This window comes from Oryzias latipes, chromosome 17, assembly GCF_053564925.1.
Source record: "Oryzias latipes strain Hd-rR chromosome 17, Olatipes_Hd-rR_3.1".
Lineage (NCBI taxonomy): Eukaryota > Metazoa > Chordata > Actinopteri > Beloniformes > Adrianichthyidae > Oryzias > Oryzias latipes.
The window spans coordinates 20,423,912-20,445,422 of record NC_136253.1 but is presented as its reverse complement, the minus strand read 5'-3'; the positions used below and the strand labels follow the sequence as shown (position 1 = coordinate 20,445,422).

Below are 21,511 nucleotides of genomic sequence, written 5' to 3'. Positions count from 1 at the left end.
ATTTTCATTTATTAATGCACCAAATTCTCTTTAAAAGGAAAACTTTGGACTCCATCCAGGTCAATTTAGGACCCAGACTCTTCAAGGATGGCGCCATGCTATTGGAATAGCTGCAGTCTGTGGTTTCACATTATTCTGTTGAAAAAAAGTCTTTTCTAAAGCAGAAATCACCTGAAAAGGTCATATGTTCAATGAAAAACTTTATATACCTTTTGACTTTATATAATTTCTCTAAAAACATGCAAGCTGCCTTTTCTGTAAGCACCCCCACACCTTCAGAGGGCATGGACACACAAGACGGTCCCTCTGGAGGACACAGTGGCTACCAATAAAAACGTCAAAAAGTCAATTTTGAATTAGTCTTGGTCCATAGAACTTTCCTTTTTTGCATGATAGAGCTTTGGTTGGAATCCACTGATTGCCAACAAAGCTTTCTGAAGGAATTTTTTGTCCCTATTTTGCAAAATCTTTGACACCTTCATGCTGATGAGTGATGCAGTGTCATCTGATAGCCTCAAGACACGGATGTCCAGTTTCAGTGTAAATATTGGCATTTGTGAAACCTTTTGTGGTTCACGTGAAGGAATATTGTTTTTGATCTGTCAACCTCTGCCATAGATTTCTGTCTCTAAGATTCTCCTTTTCTTGCTTAGTTATATAGCAGATTTTGGATAAATGGCTGATATTCTCATTCTTGGGGTTATTTTTAATCAAATGTGATGCTTTCCAACCCACTTGTGTTACCTATACAAACTATGTTGAGACCTGTTTCAGGCATCACATTTTTAGGAATCTTATATTTTCCATCATAAATGTAAAATTTCCCAACGCAAAGGGGGTTCTTAGGACGGAGTTTTAGGGCCACCAAAAAAAGAGAAAAAAGAAAAAAAAATGTACTAGATTAGTCAAAATTAGACAAAGTGAGCACACAGTGCAACAAGTGAACGCCGTGCAGCAGCAGAGCAGACAGACTAAACTAAGTTGAACAGGTAAGCCGAATGTCTATTGACAACGTCAAAAATGTTTAGAAGCTCTTTTGTTCAATTTATGTTTTATTAATGTTTTATTTATTGATGGGTGGTTTGCAGGATCTCTGCAGTCTGTTGATGAAGACATCGGTATCCCTGCAGCTGTCCACTTCAATCCTTTCTTCCTCCATGAAAGACAAGATCTCGAAGTCTGAGTGACGCTTCTGTCTAAGGAGGAGCAAATTTTGGCATTTTCAACGTTCTAATGCGAATATAACAGACTATTTTCATCTTTGTTGTTTTATGCTGAAATGAGACGTTTCATCAGGAGTAGGGGGCGTATGTAACACTGTTTACTTCCGCATTGGTGTTCTACGCATCAGAGGTTCATGACATAAAGTGACAAATGGACTTCTTGGTATGTGAATGAAAAGGAAATAAAGTAGTGATCCTCTACACCCAAATGTGTCTCTGAGCTCCTTATTTTATATATGAAACTCCACTTTACCGACACCGAACCCCGGAAAGCCGCTACACTGACAATAATCTGATTTTGAGTCGCCAAAAGGTTCAGAGTTTCTTTGTTTTTTAAACCTATCCGGTTTCAAAAACATCTGGTTGAATCCTATGCTTCGCATCTTTGATCTTTAAGCAAGGCTCCGATAAACAAACAACTTTGGGGGTTTTTCCTCGTTAATTTATGACTTCATTTTTTTTGTAAATTTACGAGATTTTTTTCTTGTAAATTTACGACTTAAAAGTCGTCGTTAAAAAACAAAAAGGTTGTAAACTTGCCCTAAAACACTGTTGTAGGTATTACTTTGAGAAAAAAAAAGGTGCACGTTCAGATTGGTAATAGTTGTCTTTTTTCCATACAAATCAAATTGCTCATGTGTTTGTCGCTTTGTGTCTTTGAACAGCCAGGAAAACGTGTGCCCCAGCAGAGTTTGCCTGCTTTAATGGACAGTGTGTCCCGGGGCGATGGCGGTGTGACGGGGAACCAGAATGCCCAGATGGTTCTGATGAAGCCGAGGAGACCTGCAGTAAGTAACGCCCCCTAACTCATTAATTCATCTTCTTCTTCTGCCATTGTATTGTCTTTTCGGGGTCATGGGGCTGCCAGAGCCTATCCCGGCCACTTGTGGGCGTAGGCGGGGTTCACAAGGCATTTCTGTCGCAGGGTCGCAATCACTCTCACACTCACACCTAGGGACAATTTAGAGTTGCCAATTGGAGGAAGCCACTCCAATGCACGCAAACTTAACTCCCCCAGCCGGGACTTGAACCGGCCTTCTTGCTGTGAGGCAAGAGCACTAGCCACTGCGTCACCGTGCAGCCACCCCATAACTCATCATTAAATTAATTGAACAGAAGAATGGCAACTGAGGATTTTTTTGTGTCCACTCTGGATGATAAAACAACTTATTGTTAAGGCTTCCCCAGATCTATTTTGCTTTGTTGATGTTTCTTTGATTTAAATCATCTCCTTTATTTATTGTGCTGTCAAGAATCACATGTTTAAGAAATCCCCTCATGCTGCGCTTATTGTTTTGCATTTTAATTCAGCAGCTGTTGCTTAGTAACAAGATGAAGTTTGTTCCTTTATGTTGCTTCCTAATTTAATTTATTAATTAAAGTAATGTATTCCAATCAACCCAACTATTTCATCAAAGCAGCAGAATGACAGATAAAGAGTCCCAGGGTGTATTATGTATTGGACCTTTAGTGCCCTGTCTGCAGAAATGATCCCCCTTTGAAGATGTTTAAAGAAATTGAGCTGAGGTGAATCCAAAACAAAAGGAAAAGGTCAGTTCAAGTTCTACAAACTAAGGACGGTTTAATTGTCTGATGCAGTTAACTGCTACTGTGCTTGGTTTTCAAATCATCACATCTTAACTTTGGACAATTGATTATGTCTGGTAAACCTAATTTGGGTTCCCCAAGAACCATGGCTTCCATTAAATAACTCATGCGTCATTGTCATTGCAGTCATAGTCACCCCAGTTGAGACTGAAGTTTTTTTTACCTCAAGATAACAGGGCCTAAAATTACTGGGATAAAAGCATAGTAAAAAAAAAAAAAAAGGAGGGGCGGGGGGCAACATTTGTATCTGGATAAATGATCCTTTTCATTGGTAATCAAATATGATTTAGTTGTTCGTTGGTCATAAATGTTGGGACTTGAGTGTATGAATATGTGTATCAAACAGGAATGATAAACAGAGAAGCAGTGTGGTGTGTTTTCATTTCCACCAGTCACGTTCTCCCTCCTGCAGATTAGTTCCACTCAACTCCACTTCATCTCCGTTTTTTATGGATCCGATTAATTGTTCCTGTTAACAGATCGGGATACGTTTTTGAGTTGCTTAAGGAAGCAGGTCCTTTACTAATGATGGTTTACTTTTGGTTTTTGACACTGACCAGAGCTGTTCCATTCTTATTGTCTTGGACAGTTTCCTAAATCTCTGCTTTGAAGACTTATACCATAAAATGCAATAATCAAATAAATGACTGTTTGTTAAAAAGAACTGACAAAATTACAAAAGAAATCTAATTTATTCTCAAATAAAGGTTTATTAAAAAGAATAACTTAAGTCACTACTTAACTACTTGTGTTTTTTTTATTGAAATATTGCACTTCTTGGCTCTAATTGTAATTACCGTAATTTATTTGATTTTTTATGTTATTATTATTGTTATTCTTCAGGATTTTTTTAACTTAAGTGATTTTAATTCACTTATGTTAAATTAATAAAGGCAATTTATCTTTATTTTTTTTACATTTTATGTCATGATTTATTCAACCGATCTTTTAATTCAATTTAATTTTTATCTTTTAAGAAAAGCTGTAACTACCGGTAGTTTAATTTTCTATTTGTTTCCTCTCTGTCTTCCACGACAAAGTTCCATTCAGCATTGAGGTATGCTCAGCCACCTCACCAGTGTCTTCTCGCCCACACACTCCAACACTGTGTGATGGCGAGAGCATGAAAGGCTACGATTATCTGCCAAGACCCGATGATTGCTGACCGGCATCCTCTTTAAGTCGCTCCCACACACAAACCTGGAGCTGTGCAGCACAGGGAGGCTGTTAATCAGTTACTTTCTTTCTTTAATGTTAATTTTCATTTCCTGCCCCGCCTGCTCTGGTCTCTGCAGGGGCTGCAGACATCACATGGAGCTCTTGATAAATGACACTGCGTTTAAAGGCCGCAACTCCACTATGCAAACATTAACACTCAATATAAATTACAGCGTGGGCTTTCTTTACTGGACTGACGTAAAAAAAGAAAATTAAATTGAAATACAATCAATCAGAGACAGATCTTTGAATCCTTCATACACCTGTGTCTTTATGCTAATGCGAGGGTCAGCTGATGATGTTAGCTTCAGGTGTGAAACTTTGACCCTGCGTGCCCTTATCACTTTTTGAGGGAGGGCATTCAAAGTGATAGGAAGTGGGACAATCCTTCAAAAATATTTGCATTCAGGTTTTGGTTTTTGCTGTGTGGGTCGGTTCAATGAATAATGAAGCAGTCGTTCAAAGATCCTGGAGTCACTCACCGAATGCAAGCAGAGGGAGACGTAAAGAGGCTTTGGCAGGATGAAACAACAAAGAAAAAGGAAGGTTCTGCCTTTATTGGCTGGAGAAGAAAGATCTTTTTTTAAGGAGAAATGCATATTTATGGAAAGCCCTCAAAAAAGCCCATAAACTGGACATATAATGAATAAAGAAAATTGTTTTTGGATTCTTCAAAAAATGTTATTTGAGAAATATAATTCCGCTTCATATTAAAATTTTCGGTAGACTGTTTTATGTTGCTTTACATCAACCCAAAGGTACTTACAGTCTACACTCAGTCAGAAACAACAGCAGTTCAAGTGTTCCTACGGCTATCCTGATTATGTGTTCAGGCGAGAACAAAGACAACTAATGAGCGCTCCTTAATCAACTGCTGCTTCTCTGTTTGAATCAAACTGTGCATTAAAAAGACATTTTAACAAATGGTCCTACTCAGATTTGTAGAGTCAGGTTATTGGTATAATTTTCCTAAAGATTTTATGTAAATATTGTTTTTTTTAATGTGTTCTTGTCTTTTGTTGCAATAAATACTCTTCTGTATGTTGTATTTAATTTTTCTCATTTATTACGATTGACTCTGATCAGCACACACAGTTTTTGCACTGTACTCTTTTTACGGAAAGACATTGAATGCCTCTTGATGGCAGTTTTTGACCTGAAGGATATATCATGGGTGTGCGAGATGGAGCATTGACTTTTTAAGACCTAAAAAGAAGTTGAAATGCCAAAACAAAAAAAGCCGAAAACCCCTTTTGTTTGTCCCTAGTTACAAAACTGCAGTTTTGGATTGGGATCAATGGGCAGCTGTTGTAACTGCGTGAGGTTTTCCAGCAGCTCGTTCCAGGAATTTATATAATGACAGTAAAAAATCTACACTAATTACAATTTTTAGGCTTCTCTGCCAAATTGAACCCAGTCTGGGAGACTAACCAAAAATGCAATCCCTGTTTTTGTGCATTTTTAAGTCATGTTTTTCTGAAGAGCTTTGACAAAAGTTGGAATTATAAAATTTAAACGAAAACTTTATATATGTTAAAGAAAAATATATACTGTCTGACAAAGCTATTTATTATTTATTTAAATCCACATGGATGTGGAAAAGAGTAAAGTAAAGATTTGGCTTCTTATAAATGTGGCACCAATTAAAAGATAGGAAATACGCATGTCTGTTTTGTTTTTGTTTTTACTGATGAGCATGTAGCAACAAAGAAATCATCTAGATATACTTTCTTGATTTGTTTGTATCACTTACGGATTGTATCCGTAAGTAAAAGCTTAGGTTTAGCAGATAGTATAGCATTTGCATAATAAAGCACTTGGGGCCAGTCACAAAAAGTCTTCAACATTAAAAAGTTCTATGTGTAAAATTGTTTTGCTTTGATTTGATTTGAAATGGTTTATTTCAAGCAATCAAATAATAATACACAAAAACAATCCAATCATCAGTTATGCATTCATACAATGACGAATCAAACTTAGGATAATTAGACATATTAATAAATATTGCTTGAAAGGGAGTGGAAGGAAGCGATGAAGAAAATAAAGAACACTTTGGAAAAAAATGCAGATGAAGAAATCTGGACATTGCATCATGTGTAGACATCATCAAGAAAAATAAATAAAATTTATATTTCAGAAATATTCTTCTTAATATTGAACTCAATTTATAAATATAGATTAAAAGGTTAAATTAAAAAATATTCAGAGAAAGTTAACTGTTTTTAAAGTCTTTTGGCATGATCTACTCCACAGAAATGTAATATTTTACCAATACATGGTTTATTTTTACATGTAAAAAAGTGTTTTTCTTTGGTATTCTTCTTATTGCAGGACATAGAGGTTAAAGGACATGGACTTCCTGTCCATTTGAGTTCTTTTCCAGCTCTCTTTGACAATGTTGCCATCCGTTTTGGTTGTGTAAAACACACAGGACACATACAAGCAGCTGCACAGCCTCTGCTGAGATGCTGAGAATCTGCTGCTGTTGGATGACATCTGTGCCGCAATCATTCTGCTTCACTGGGTGAATTCCCAATTACACACTGGAGTAGCATCACACAGCTAAATTAAGAATTCAAATAAGGGCAACGTGGAGCAAGTTACCCATAAACTCTGGAGAGAAAAAAAAGGATCATGAAGATGCGTAAGCTTAGGGTTTTACAACGTATTAATCAAGGAGGGTCAAGGACACTGCAGCTACTGTGCAGCAGTTTTTCTGCCCCTCGCCTTTGCTTTGTCTCATGAGTCTCTCGTAGAGAGGATGCTGGCTGCCTGACATTTTCTGCCAAAGTTACTTATCTCATCTCTGGACTGCCTTTCAGCAAGATTTCTTTTCTCCTTTTAGATTCACTTTGATGCGTTGACAGGTGTGAGGGAACTTCTGAATGTTTCGTCGTGGAGACTTTCATTATTCACAGAAATAATCTTGAATATTTGGGATATTTGATGTCCTTTAACACATTTAGTCTTTTTTTTGAATCATTTGTTTTTGCTTTCTTTTCACCTTTTTGAAATGCTATAACTCTTTACTGTTGGCATTAGCAATTTGCAGTCAAACCAACCTTAGCAGGAAAATAATATTTTATTATATATATATATATATATATATATATATATATATATATATATATATATATATATATATATATATATATATATACACACACACACACACTCACATCACTTAATACATAGCAGAAGTTCACTGTGAGATGAATTATTTGCCCCTGTCTTGGTATTCAAATGTAACTTTAAAATTCACAGGAAAATAAATGCAGAACACACGATACCTTACAGTAGCTTAATGATATTTTAAATTCCTTTTTTCTTGAGTGTGGCACGTTATGTGTGAGCTGTTTTTTAATCAGAAAAATGTATATGAGTAATAAAAAGTAATGATGGGTTACTGGCTCATTTCCATAGTGTGTTTTGGCAGAGAACGAGATTTGTCCTTGTTGAAGTTCGGGGTTCTTCTCATGCGTCCATGTTTTCTTCCTCGGCTTTCCAGATATTTAGCCAAACCGCTGTTAAACTTTAAGATGTATTTTTTGTTAATTACATATTATTTACACTAAAGTTTGTTACTTGGGAAGTGAGGAACAAATGAGAAACTATCAGGTACTTCCTCTTTACTTTTTCTTAATGAAAAATCCATAAAAGGCAAAGATAAAGTTTTGCAAATACATTGAAACAAATTAGAAACTATATTATGTGGTTTGTAATATTTACCTCTTGGTTAACTTACGAGCAGGATGGTTTAGAAATGTAATAATTCGGCAACAATGAGCTGACCAGCCTTAGTGTCAGTGTGACTTAAACCTACTTGTTTTATATTCTTTGTCTTGGTGTAGGCCTACGGCCCCTTGTGTTACCAACTCACAAAATGTCATACAAATAAAGATTGATTGGTTGATCTGCAAATTAATCACTAAAGTTACATCAGCATTTCACCTAATATTTATGGTTTACTATAAATTTGTGCATCCGTATTGTCAGAGTTAAAGTTTTAGTTTTTGGGGTAGCTATAGTTTAGTGGGTTTAGCTTAAATAAGTTGGTTTTGGGTTCATGTGGAGACCTGAAGGTCAACAACCTATGAGCTGTTTTAAAAATTTGAGTTTAGATTTAAAACCAGCTGGAGAAACATTGTTCATGATATCAGGAGCGTTCCAGAGTTTGGGCTTTGATTGTACTTTTTAGATTGTTTTGATTTGTTCCCATTAAATGAAATAGGCAGCTCTTGTCTAAGAACAAAAGACAAAATCTAGATTCCTAAAAATATTTTATAAGTGTAAAGGGAAAGTATCTGGTAGTTTCTAGTTGCTTACTTGATACCTTTGCATATATCAGTATATTTTTATCAGTAACTAAGCAGTGGTTCACCCAAAATGAACAAATATGGATGAGCCACATTCTATATTCAAATAAGAAGTCAAACACATTTTACCTACCGGTACTTTTACAGCCACATGCAGCTATAGTTCCATTCAAAATGTTGACAGTTATTTCACGATCAGATATAAAACACCTGCTGGTTCATTGGGGTCTTTATAAAAAGTTAGTAGCAGAAGTTGTGGAGGAACAGAGCTGCCGCTTCACTGAGGAGGTGTCAGTTAAATGGACAGGACAGCTTGCCCTTCATGGATGCACCATCGCAGATTCTTCTCCAGTTGCAGTGCAGCCTTTCTTCCTTTCTTCATCTCTTTACACTTGGTATGGATGACTTCTGTTTGGCTCCAGGGGGGAAAAATTTCGAAAAGGTTGTCCAGCAGTTTGTCTCTGGATCCCTTCATCCTTTAAACCAGTCTTTCATATGTATATCTTCTTAGGAAGCACCAGATGATTCATATCTAGTATTCATTTATTCGTTTCTTTTCAGTTTCTGCCACATATAAACAAAAAGTTTGATCATATTGTCCAAAAAGTCCGTTTTTCTTTGATTTCTGTGTAGTCATTGAGTTGAATCTACTTTGCATAGATTTCTATAAAGTGGGAAGAATAATAAATCATGTTATCATTAGCATGTCACATTGCCTTCATATCTATTTAGCTTCCCTACAAATAAAACAGCTGAATGTTGGAGCAGTAGACCATTAGAGACCCACAGAACTACAGTTGTAAAATGTCAAGATGCGCCTTCAGAGAAATGTAACTCAAGCTATTCTGAGTTGGACGGGTTTGCTGACATGGAAGGAGAATGTGAGCACTGCAGAGGCTACTGCTGTCTTTTTCTTTTTTCCTCTCTAATGGGTCACGGCCCCGCCGCATCTCCTACCGCTGCCTGTTCTCCCCAGGCACCAACTAGATCCAAAAGTACCTCTCTGAGCCTCTTTGTTACCACCTGTGTGCTGTAGTTGCACAGTTGCACACCCATGCAGGGAAGAATGATGGGCACTGATTACTCCATAACCACTTGCGCTTACAGTGAATTACTCTCAAAATGGACAAATTGATTTGTTTGTTTGGAGTAAAGGAAAGAATGCTCTGTCCTTTGTGCTGCACGGATATTAGTTTTTGATACTTTAATCTCTCAGATTATCTTTTTGTTATTTATTACAAAACCCCTTTGAAATAAGTTTTTTTTTTCTTGTAATCTGATCAAATCTGAACAAGCCGACATTGTATCTGAACAAAAGTTGGTTTGTAACAGCTCTTCTCACCTTTATGCTTCAACAGAGACTTGATATTTTTGTGACATGCAACATCCTCGCATCAACTCAGTAGCTTTAAATATGAACTCTTTTCCTGACACCATCAGGCTGTGACTGTTCTTGGACTCAAACCTGCATCTGCTAATTGCTGACACTGAAGTACCCACTGCTCCACAGCCAAAGAAATAGATCCAGTCATGGACTTTTCTCCACAATTCACCTTGGTCAAGAAAGGTTGATGCCATCAGGCTTACAGGCTGTTTCAAGCTGCAACCTTTCTTCTGATAGATAATTAGCTGTTGTGATCAAAGGAACGCCCGTCTCCTCCTCCTGGCTTCCAACAGTGTCTGTTTTAGCTAAATTAAGGGAGGAGTCCTGAATTTACTTCTGTTGCTTTTTATCAAAAATTAAAGAACAATACTTGGATCTAGGGTTGGGTGATGTCCCCTAAATTGGCCGTTGACGATGTTTGCTGTCAACCATCGGGATGGACGATGACATCGTCGGGGGGGGGGGGGGTATTTTTACATTTTTCGTTCTTATATAACTGCTATTCGTTATTTTACTTTTTTTATTTTATTTCCCAACTAATGACTAATCTGCAATGATCCAGTATAAACTGCGGGAAGTGACTTTAACAAAAAAAGTAACAAACAAAATAGAAAAGAAGTAGTCCGCTCCTGCACTTAACTAGTGAAGTGGACCGGCGGAGTGCGAACTTAAAGGTTTGTGTTTGATGGGAAGGTAGGGGGGGTGCTTTGTTACATGAGCGGGATGTGTGGGAGATTTAAGACTGCGATCCGTCCCGCAGCTCTAGGGGTACGAGCTACCGAACTCAGAACCGGGTCTAAAAGTGTGTGTCTGCAGAGCTCGGATCGTCAGCACACAGACACAGGGGTTTGAGCTTCAAAGCAGAAATGTCGCTCAGTCCTTAGAAAACATTCAATCAATCACGTGGATTTGTGTTTCCAGTTGTGTCCCGACTAAATAAAGGCTGATGTTATTCCCACATGTTTACGTGCAGCGCCACCCAAAGCTAACGTTGTTAGCCCGTGTTAGCATACTGCTAATCCTGGCTACGTTCAGAAAAAGCACTGACCACACGGATTAAAATTCAAATGATGAGCGAACAGGTGTTTCATAATAACCGTAACATTATTAAAAGCACGTTTAGAAGATCGTTTCGTATTTTACCGAGCTGACATGTCAATGTATATAGCCGCTCGGCGCTGTTTAACATCGTTTTGTATTGAATTGTTACATTCAATAAAGTCTGAAAAAAAACCGCTCGGCGGAATTTATATCCCCTTCCGGTTTTCAAACCCCACTGCGCATGTGCGAATGATTTATTCCGACCGAAAGTGTGACCTTAGTGAATGTTTGTTATATTCTGAAAACATTTTTCTGTGCCATGTACACGGTTGGATTCTAATCCGACCATTGATCCCATCAAGTTATTTTGTACATATAACCGCGGCTTGTGGTGTCGACTCGCAACGTGGCGGGGGCGTGGCATCACAATGGTGTCTCTCCATCGGGATGTCAGTCACCCATCACCGTCCATCGGCACAACCCTACTTGGATCCATTCAGATCAATCAGATATTGCTTTATTGTGCTCCTGGACTGTGGCGCTGCACTTCTATTCAACAAGTGGCAGGATGAAGACCATAATACAGTCCAGTAGTCATGAGGGAGTTCCAAAATAGGCTATACCAAATCTAAGACTTTAACATTGTGGAAAAACAACTGCCAGAAGATTAAAAATAGAAGTAGTATTATTTGGTTTTTTTTTAAACCTTGAGGATTTATACACTTGCTCCAATAATAATCACAACAAATGACATAGTGAAAAGTCATGTTTAATTTGTGATATCAGAAACTCATGGACTGCAACGGAGTCAGAGTTACACTATTATATAGCAGAGTTGGTTGTTTCTTTCAGTGTCAGTGAAATTCAAAGGTCTGTTTAAGCTGAAGTTTCAGAAAAAACTCAGTTTTTCTGTCCGTTCTGCTCTTTTTTCACCTGCTTTTCTGTGTTTCTGTAAATTTTAAAAGCTAGAATGTTAGTCGTAAGAAGTTTATTCATGCGTCTGGTTTTAATCATTTTTATGGCAATAAAGCATGACATGACACTGTATGGTTGTAAATATATTACTGGCCTTACGGGTGGATATGAGCTATCTGCAGGGAAAAATGGGCAAACTTGTACATGGCCGGTACGAAATTAGAAGATCATAGACCAGTTGGCGAGCCCGAAAGTGAATATGTTTATGCACATTTTTTTCTACCGGCATTCTGCGTGCGATAGGTCGTAACGAACACTTAAACAACACATAAGGGGAAGCAAGGTTTAAGTAGGTGAGATGTGGGGATGTCGTACAGATTTTTCAACCCCTCAAATTCTGCACAGAGCACAAGGAGCCCGTTAGTGCTGTTGAAGAGGTAAGTACATTATCCTTGTGTGCATCCTGACTGTTAGAAATAAGGGCATTGAACAATCAGAGCATAGCTTGTCTTTGTGTCCTACGGGCACTTGCGTGGCACCTGCCCACCCCATGCATGCAGCATTTACGTTCATTTAATAAATGGCCAGTACATGCACTTTATTTATGACTAGACTGCAGTGTAAGGACACCATGCATCAGCATCACCCTTACATCCTAAGTGCGTGTACAGTATCTTATATTATCCTTACAAATACTTTAGGATACACTTAACATATGCACGACAATGGTACGTTCCATATCATCACGTTTCTTAAGGAGACTGCACGATCCCCCCCCCACACGCCCCAACAACACCTGTATGAGTCAACTTCCTTACAGATGGTAAAATGTCATAAAACTAACTTATTATTCTGCGTTCAAAAGGTTTGTGTTCACTCGTCGCTATGCAATTTTTCGGGCTCTATATACAAAATGTGTGTTCAGAGTTAAGCCTGTGGAACTTTAACCTATCAGGGAGTTGGATTTGGTGGGCACATATGGATAGCATCCTTTTTTTAATTCACAGAGATGCCATTTGTTTGAAAACTGATCATGGAGGAGAAATTAATATTTGCAGTTTTTGCCCAGGTGGAATTATAAAACTCCAAGTCTTTCATACATCAGAAAAGAACTGTAAAAAAAAGCCTGAAGCGAGATTCCAGAGATTTGCACCGATTTGACATTTTGCAATAAGCCTTTTCCAACTGTAGCTACATGCGCTAGAATCAGGCAGAGACAGTCCAGTGTGACCCCCGTATTCAAGAAGCCCGGTCAAGAACACACGTTCATTCGTTCTTAAATGCACCACACATGCCCGGTGTGAATGTAGCTTAATAAAGGAAATTATTCTTATTAGTGAAGTGGACTTTTCCATTTTATTTATTTCTGAGCTCTAAATTGATCAGATTTTTTGTTTCAGGAATAAAGACATAAAGAAGACTAGGCCATTACTAAAGTACAGCTAACTGTGACTCGAATCGACTTGCAGGACAAATTCCTACATTTTCTTCTCTGAATTTACTTTTAGCTCTGACTTTGTCAAAAGGCTTTAAAAAAGAATAAAAATTACACACCATTCAGTGTGTAATACAGTCTTCATTTGAGTAAAAACGAATGCATTCTGAAGGGATAGTGCCTAACTAATAGTCCATAAACTGCACTGCACCATAAGCTCTTTGCATAATTGATATTCAACCTAACATTAATCTATCCTGCCCATGCAAATATGCACTTTGTGATTCATTTTTGTGAACGCCACAGACGATGTGACTCTTTGAATATTAAAGAGAAAAATCCTTTTTAACAGATCAACAGAAGTTCATTTGCGGCATCATTGCAATGTTCCTACATATGAACATGTGTAGAAGCATGGCCTCTGGGACTTTCTTTCTAGTCCAATTACCTGCAACCCAATTCCACCTAATATCGCCCATGGCAGCATCAGAAATTCTATTATCCTCAAAAATTGTGCTCATTGTGGAGTAAGTTCTCACTCTTCACACTACAAATAATCCTTTTACCTCACTGTTTGCGAGCTGCCGCTCAGAGAGCCTGAAAAAAAAAAAAAAACAGCGGCTCTCTTGAAAGAGTATAGTGTAACCGATTTCGAAATGACAGAAATTGCAGTCTAGTTTAAATTTTAAGATTATAATTATTTTTAATTAGATTTTGACTGTTTCAGATTGCCTACATTTTGGATAAAAATGTTTTTTGATCTGAAAACTGGGGTTCCTACGTTCATCTTAAAACACCGCATGGCAGAATGGGATTGAAAATAGGAAACTTAAAAGACCAATTTTGTTTTAGGTCAAGATCTTGATTTATTTATTTATGTTTTTGTTTGGTGGAAAGCTTAAGGCTACACTACCAGCAAAGATTTATAATTAACAACATGCATGGTATTAAATGCTTAGGATACGGGATAAAAAGCAAAAAAAACAAATTTGTGCCAACTACAACAGATTGGCAAGAAACAAAGGAGGGAGTCCGGCTTGTTCTTTATTTTTTATGGCAGCCAGATAAGCATTAGTTGTGTTTTAAGGTCTTTCTGGGATTTTTCTCTGTAGAAACAGCCCAGACAAATCAATTGGCAAGAGAGGTCCAATTTGGGATCAGTTTTAACTGCACCACCGGGTGATAGGAATCTGGTCATCAATGTCTTTGTTGTTGTTGTCTTCTTCCTGCATTTATGTGCCCATAAAACCTCTGCAGTAACCCCACCGTCTCGTTCATCTCTGTCCACAGGCAAACAGACGTGCCCTCCAGAGAAATTTGACTGCGGGGGATCTGCTAACAAGTGTGTCTCGTTGTCATGGAGATGCGACGGGGAGAAAGATTGCGAGAACGGGGCGGATGAGGAGGACTGTGCTGCTGGTGAGTTTTTCCATAGTCAGTCGGTGATTGTTAGACAGTAAAAAAAAAACATGAACTCACCACCACTAGTTTATTTCTGTCTTGAAAAGTTTGACAGTCGACTTTTTTGTTTAGTTTACACGTTTTTCTTACTTCACCACAAAAACTGGCCCCTTAGAAATAAGCCAAAAATGTTTTAACTATTGGAAGAGCATCTTAAAAAAAGCACAATGAAGAAAAATGATCTTACCAAGAATAAACTAATTTTATTTTGCTATTGAATTTTTTTATTGCAAAAGAAGAAGATAAGACATTTTTTCTTGAAAGAAAGTTCTTTTGACTTTATGGATTCTGTTTTTTGCAGTGTGGGTGCAGGTCAGTAGTGCACCCACCAAAACTGATGTCTTTGCAAAATGTTTCAGCTCTTGTTTGGTCATTTTTTTGTCAAGGAAATCTCAGGAGAACTTATCCTGAAGGCAGCATATGCTGCCGTACATCCCACTGTATTTCTGTGTTGCTGCCGTCAGAGAGGCATAACTGAGCTTTGTCAGAGGCTTTGATACACCAACACGCCATGACAAACCCTGACTCATGGCCTTGATTTCGTAAATGTTGTCATAGAAACTTCTTACAGTGGAAGTTTTGATTGAACATTTTAAAATATTTTGTAAAGAGGTATGCTTTTTTTTTAGTCAGTCTTTGTTTTGTTTTTTATTACAAATCACTATTCCCCTTAAATTGTAACAGAAAGATGCAAATCAAATGGTTATTTTTTAAGAATCATTGGAATCTTTTCTTCAACTACCTTTTATAAGCAAACAGCAGCTTCTAGGAATTACTTTATAAAGACTAGAAAACCAGCCTTGAAATCAGTGTTCCTACTGTTTGATTAGCTCCTTTTGAACTGCATTGAAATTAATGTTAGGATAAGAGAAGGGCGACCATGTTTTTATGGTTTTATTATTTAGTTTATACCTCAAAAATAGCTGTTAGGTTACCCAACCAGCCCAGTTTACCAATTCAGTCATGTTAGAGAATTCTATTTGGTCATCCAGTTAATGCTGGTTATATGCATAAACGTACAATAAACCATCAAATCATCATAACTTTAAACTTTCATCATAACTTTTTAAATAAGCATCTGAAAAAAAAATCCATAAAAGTAATTTTATTTTATTTGTATTGATCTGTATTTAATGTTTACATTTTGGAGAAATTACTAAACCAGTTCTTTTAATGATATTGAGGCTCTAATACCTAAATATTTTGCGCAAGTAGGAGCAAAACCAGTTTGAAAGCTGCTTTTTGACAAATTCTAACCGACATATTACCTTTTTTGGAACGCTTCTCCCTCTGTGTGGCAAAATATTTATTTTTTCATTAGATTATTCTCTATTAAACAAAAAATTGGATTTTTAGTACTTTATTCTTGTTATTTTTTCAGTTTAGATCGCTTTTTTCACGTAAAGCAGACTATTTGTTACATGGTGCTACGCGTTGTCACGGTAACGTGTCAAAGTTCACCTCTTACCGCTTGTTTTTGTCCAGATGGTGAAGCAAAAGTTTGTTTTAAAGAAGCCAGTACAGTGATGCAGAACATGTGATCAGAACTTCTTTTTTAGGCGTGCATTATCACTTTTTAGCGCACGCCAAGCAGCCAATCAGAACCGAGAATTCACCCGTACCATGGTATAATCAAGTTTAAAGCTCTGATATTTGGTCTTTTTTCCTATATGTGTCACTGTATCTCTTTCTACTATCTGTCGAGGTGCCTCTGAACTGGGACGGCTCCATTTTATTTATTTTTTTCAGCTCCCCTGATGTTTTGTCATAAAAATGCTGCCAATACCTAGTTAAACTTTTACGTTGGCACTACATTCAGTAATCTATTTTACATGTATCCTCAGACTATTCAAACAGAACAGGCGTTTCCCAAAACATGCTTTATTTATGCTGATGATTTAGTATTCTGTCTGCTTTTGCTGCTGTTTAACTGTGTATTTAAGTAATTTAAAATGTTTAAGGTTATTTCTTTTTATTGAACTCTACCTGTTTTTTGCACTGTATATTTCCTGTTTTTCATGTTATTTTTTAACCAATTTTTGTTTTAAAAAAATGGTTGTAAGAGGTCAGAGCAGGGAAAAAAATGTTCTTCCTTCAGCAAGTCACAAGCAGTTTTCCAAGTCCTCTGAGCAAATATCAAATGAGCGCTCCACCATGTCTGCACTTGCAACGTTTTCCACCTCTGTCTGAAGTTTTGCATCTGGTCTGTTCAGTACAGTACAGTACATATTCAGTATGCCACCTTCAAGTTTTTACTTTGGCTCACTAAGATCAAAATCTGACAAATGGTAGTCTTTATTTCTTATGGTAATTTTGAAGCAGTGCACAAACAGGAAACTAACTTAAACACGTGTGTAATTGCAGCATGTTATATGTGTAGAGCCTGACAATGGACCTAAAAACTTGCGTAGCGATGCGTGAACGTGAGAGTTCTTGCTATGCGCGCCCGTGTGTTGAAGTACAAGATCCTGAACCTGGTGATTATAGGTTGTTTTTGCCAGCAAAGCCGCCATCAATGTGAACGGGACCAACACTGTAAAGTACTTTGGGCCTTTTAAGAAAGTAGAAAGGCGCTGAATAAATCTATGCCATTTACCAGTTAATGGTAACTTAGTGAAACAAATACTTAAAACCTGGTTTCAAAAATGGTTGCTGCCCTTGTGACTAAGATGTATATTCTGCCACTCCACTGGAGGTTGTTTTCCTTTTAATTTCACCTTAAAATTCCCGACATGAGAATATGTAGTGTAGCACTATCATGTGCTATCTAGTGGCTAGTATAGTAACAATAAGGCATTATTATTTTTTAACAGATTTCTTTTGTTGCTTAATATTCACAAAAATTATGGTGACCTTGTCATTTTAATGAGAAAATCTCATGTAATACCAAACTCTCTGTTGACTTAGTTCTTTATCGTGTAAAAATCTGCGACAGTCTGTCCCGCGCTGTTCATCTCTGCTGGAGGCTAAAGCACTTACAGTCATTTTGTCATTCTCAGTTTGACAGCCTCAGTTTTTATGAAGAAAATGATCTGAACAACACTGAGCTGCAGAGAGGCATCACCGTGGAAACGGACAGACATGAGGGAGCTCCTATTCCAAATGTTTGCTGTCCCTCACTGACTGACATTATTTCACACTGAATTGCCAGTTTAGGGCACCATTCCTTTATCTGCTGCCCACAACAAGCAGAGGTGTCAGTGCTGCTCTGCAGGGTACTGGATCTGGATTATGAATGGTTTATTTGATTTACAGTTTAAACTATATTACAGCTTTTACTTGCCAGGTTTTATGACATTGCAGGCTGTGAGATAAGAACAATTCATTTTAATAAAACTTTTATTTTAAATAGTAACTTTTAGTTTTGAAAGAGTGGATTTTAGCTTTCAGCTTTCATGTTAGAATTTAAAGCTGCTTTACTTACCTTAGGAATGCCAGTAGTAAAAAAAACATGTTTACCTTTCCCTTTTTTTATTTTGTAGCTGTGCAAAAACTGACAGATACAGCAACAAGAGTAAAAAAAACACACTTTTTGTTTAAAAAAGATCAAATGTATTTGGTACTTATCGCAAATAATTTTATCTGCTGACACAGATTTTTGCCTCTTACAGTTTTCTTTTTTAGAACAATAAATGAGGGCATAAAAAATCTAAATTGTTTTGTACCTGCTAAATCCCTTTCGGGATCATGGGGCTGCTAAAGTCAGCCCAGCCACTGTTGGACGAAGTCAGAGACCCTAAACAGGTCGCTGCCCTTCGCAGGGCCAAAACACTCACACATGCACTCCTACGGGCAATTTAGAATCACCAATTAATTAGTGGTGTAATGGTTCATTTTATCACTGACTCGATTCATATCATAGTTTGTGGTTGTGGATGGAATTCATAGTAAATTAAAGCTACAAGTAGCATTTAGCGGGCCCGAGCACGTGCGACCGCATGGCACGAGCGACCGCCCCGTGAGCAACGCCCTGCTCGAGCCATTCTCGTCGTTTTTTCTTGTCCATTCTGGAGCTCCAAGCTATTGTTAATACGACAGCAGCCTGGGGGGGGGGGGGGCTGTAACCTGTTGCCTTAAGGGACAAAGACTTTTGCATATAGCATGAAAAAAATTCAAGCAATGATGATAATTGCTATCACTGTCCCTAAGAATGAGAACAATAGAACTCATTCAATTTCCACTACAATGTCTAGATGAGTGTCAGCTATGTCTGATAACTTGGCCAATTAGCTGGACCGGGATCTTGCAAAGTGCAGGTGGTTAACGTCCAGTGTGATGAGTCTGTGGACGGCAACAGTACAGCATAGCTTTTGGTTTCCACAAGAGAAGAACTCCTGACACATCTGCCCTAACAGACAACTACAAGAGGAGTTGAAATGTATAACACGGTGAAGGAGTTTTTGTGCAGAAAAAGGTACAATTAGAAAAGCTGGTAGCAGTGACTGCAGATGGGACTCCTGCTATGATCAATAGACAAACAGGTTTCATCACTCACTGTAAAGCTGACCCAGACTTTCCAAAATGTCTGCATTACTGCTGCGTCATTCACCAGCAGGCCTTATGTGCAGAAGTGATTGGCTCTGGACATATAATGACTCTTATTCTGAAAATCGTAAACAACCTCAGCTGCAAAGCAAAACAGCACAGGATTTTTAAGGTGCTATTGGAGGAGATGTCTGTTGAATATGGTGAATATGAACATTGTGAATCTGAACTTGCATTCTTGACTGACATTACTGGAAAACTAAACCACTTGATCTGCGAGCTGCAAGACAATGGCAAAACTATTTTTTTTTGACCAGCCTGCCTGAGCCAGTGTTTTTCTTGTGGGGATCTTTTCTGCCAGGGCTTGTCAGCTTGGTCAGTGGATGTTGCTGCAGTTGTCTCCCTTGCTGGGACAGGTGGAGTTAAACACAGCAGCTCACGGCTCTGAAGTGGACCCCGTTGCTGTCCCAGTCTGGATGGGCACTGTGGCGATGTTCCAATGGCCAGGCTGGCTCCTGGTATAAAGAGATTCCCAAATACCATTTCCTAACCGCAGAGCCAAGGATGTGTTTACATGTTTAGGTCAAAAATGTGATGGACAGCTTCATGTTGTCTAAACATGCCACCCTGTTATTAATCCAGTTGATATGGTTCTCCATCTGTGTCTAGGTGATAGAAAAGCATTTTTTTTATATTTAGAGCTCTAAGCAAACAAACAGTTGTCTATATAAAAGAGCTTTTACAATTGTGCACTTTTAGCAGGTCTCTGAGTTCATGTGACCAATGTATGGTGGATTTTCACAGACCTTGTTTAAAACTGAAGGTGAGAGAGACTTAGAGAAATGGCTTCATTGTTCTGGAGTTCTTTGTTTCATCCACAGAAGAGTAGAATTGGTGATTGATTTTGAAAAGCTGCTGAAAAAAGTATCTTTTTCAAATTGCAATTTCTAACTTGGGTTTTACATTTTGTGTTCCATTTTTTGTGCTTTAATTGGGAAGCATTTGTTATTTGTTTGGTGTTTTTAAGGTTCTGCAAATATACACATCATTTTTTAGAGACATTTGTTATCAGTTGTGTTTGTTGATTTGTAGTTTAATTTCATTGGATGTATAGATGTCGTGTGGGGGGGAGGCTCGAGAGCAGGTAGGACCCAGGCGCAGAGACGGGAGGCAAACGGGTTCAGGGCAAGTGGGTTTATTTAACTAACAAAAAGCGCTGCAGAGCAGGATGACAAAACTAAAAACAAAAACTTACTGTGGCATGGCAAGGGACATGGACGCCAGACAAGAAGACGTGATCAACATGAGCAGAAGTTAATGGACCAGCACAGGAGGAAGGCAGAGACAAGACTTATATACAGACAGGGCAGACAAGACACAGGTGAACACGATTAGGGCAGATGGGGACCAAAGGAAGTAAAACTCAAGAAACATGACAAGACAGGAAACCTTTCAAAATAAAACAGAACCAAACAAGACAGAACAAGAACTAAAGCGAAAAAAAAGACAACAAACTGAAACCATGACAATAGAAAGGAAAAGAAGTTCAAACATTGATTATAAAAAAGGATATAAGAGATAAAAAAAAAAGAAAAAGGAAAAGAAAAAAGATAAAATATTGATTTAATTGCATTTTGAATGAATAAAAAACAATGATTAATAGAATCAGAATCAGAATCAGAAATCAGAAAAAGTTTTATTGCCAGGTTCAGTAGAGCGCACTTTACAAAACGAGGAATTTGACTTGGTGTATAGTGCAATTAAGAATAAGTTAAAAATTAAGTTAACAACAACAACACACTATATACAGTAGAGTAAGGTGAATTAAAGTGGGAGCACAGATGGGCTGGGATGGTGGGGCCTGTAAGTGGCACCGACAGTCCTTTGGTGGGCGGGGGGGGGGGGGGGGGGTCACCTGGGGGAGTTGGGGTACTGTTCAGCAGGCTGACTGCAGTGGGGAAGAAGCTGTTCTTGTGGCGCGAGGTCCTGATGGACCGGAGCCTCTTGCCAGAAGGGAGGGGCCGAAAGAGACATATCCAGGTCCTGGATATGTGCAGCTCCTGGAGAGACGGGAGGTGGCAGCCGATCACCTTCTCTGCTGAGTGGATGACGCGTTGCAGCTTGGCCTTGTCTCTGGCCGTGGCCGCAGCGAACCAGACTGTGATGGAGGACGTGAGGTTGGATTCGATGATGGCGGTGTAAAAGTCTACCAGCATCTTTTCAGGGAGGTGAAACTTCTTCAGCTGCCTCAGGAAGTACATCCTCTGCTGGACCTTCTTAGTGATGGAGCTGATGTTCTGCTCCCACTTGAGGTCCTGGCTGATGATGGTTCCCAGGAAGCAGAAGGACTCCACAGAGGTCACCGGGGAGTCACAGAGGATGACAGGGGGGAGGGGGGCTGGGGCCTTCCTGAAGTCCACTGTCA

The 21,511-nt window shown here is 38.3% G+C and overlaps 1 protein-coding gene across 2 annotated transcripts in view; it reads left to right on the top strand.

Moving 5' to 3' along the window:
- LOC101174135 (low-density lipoprotein receptor-related protein 8) overlaps nt 1-21,511 on the top strand; it is a 134,709-nt gene that overhangs the window by 47,301 nt on the left and 65,897 nt on the right. For both annotated transcript variants that reach the window (XM_023964993.2, XM_023964992.2), the window contains exons 3-4: nt 1,889-2,011; nt 14,431-14,559. In XM_023964993.2, the coding sequence (XP_023820761.1) occupies nt 1,889-2,011; nt 14,431-14,559 (252 nt within the window). The remainder of the gene's footprint in view (nt 1-1,888; nt 2,012-14,430; nt 14,560-21,511) is intronic.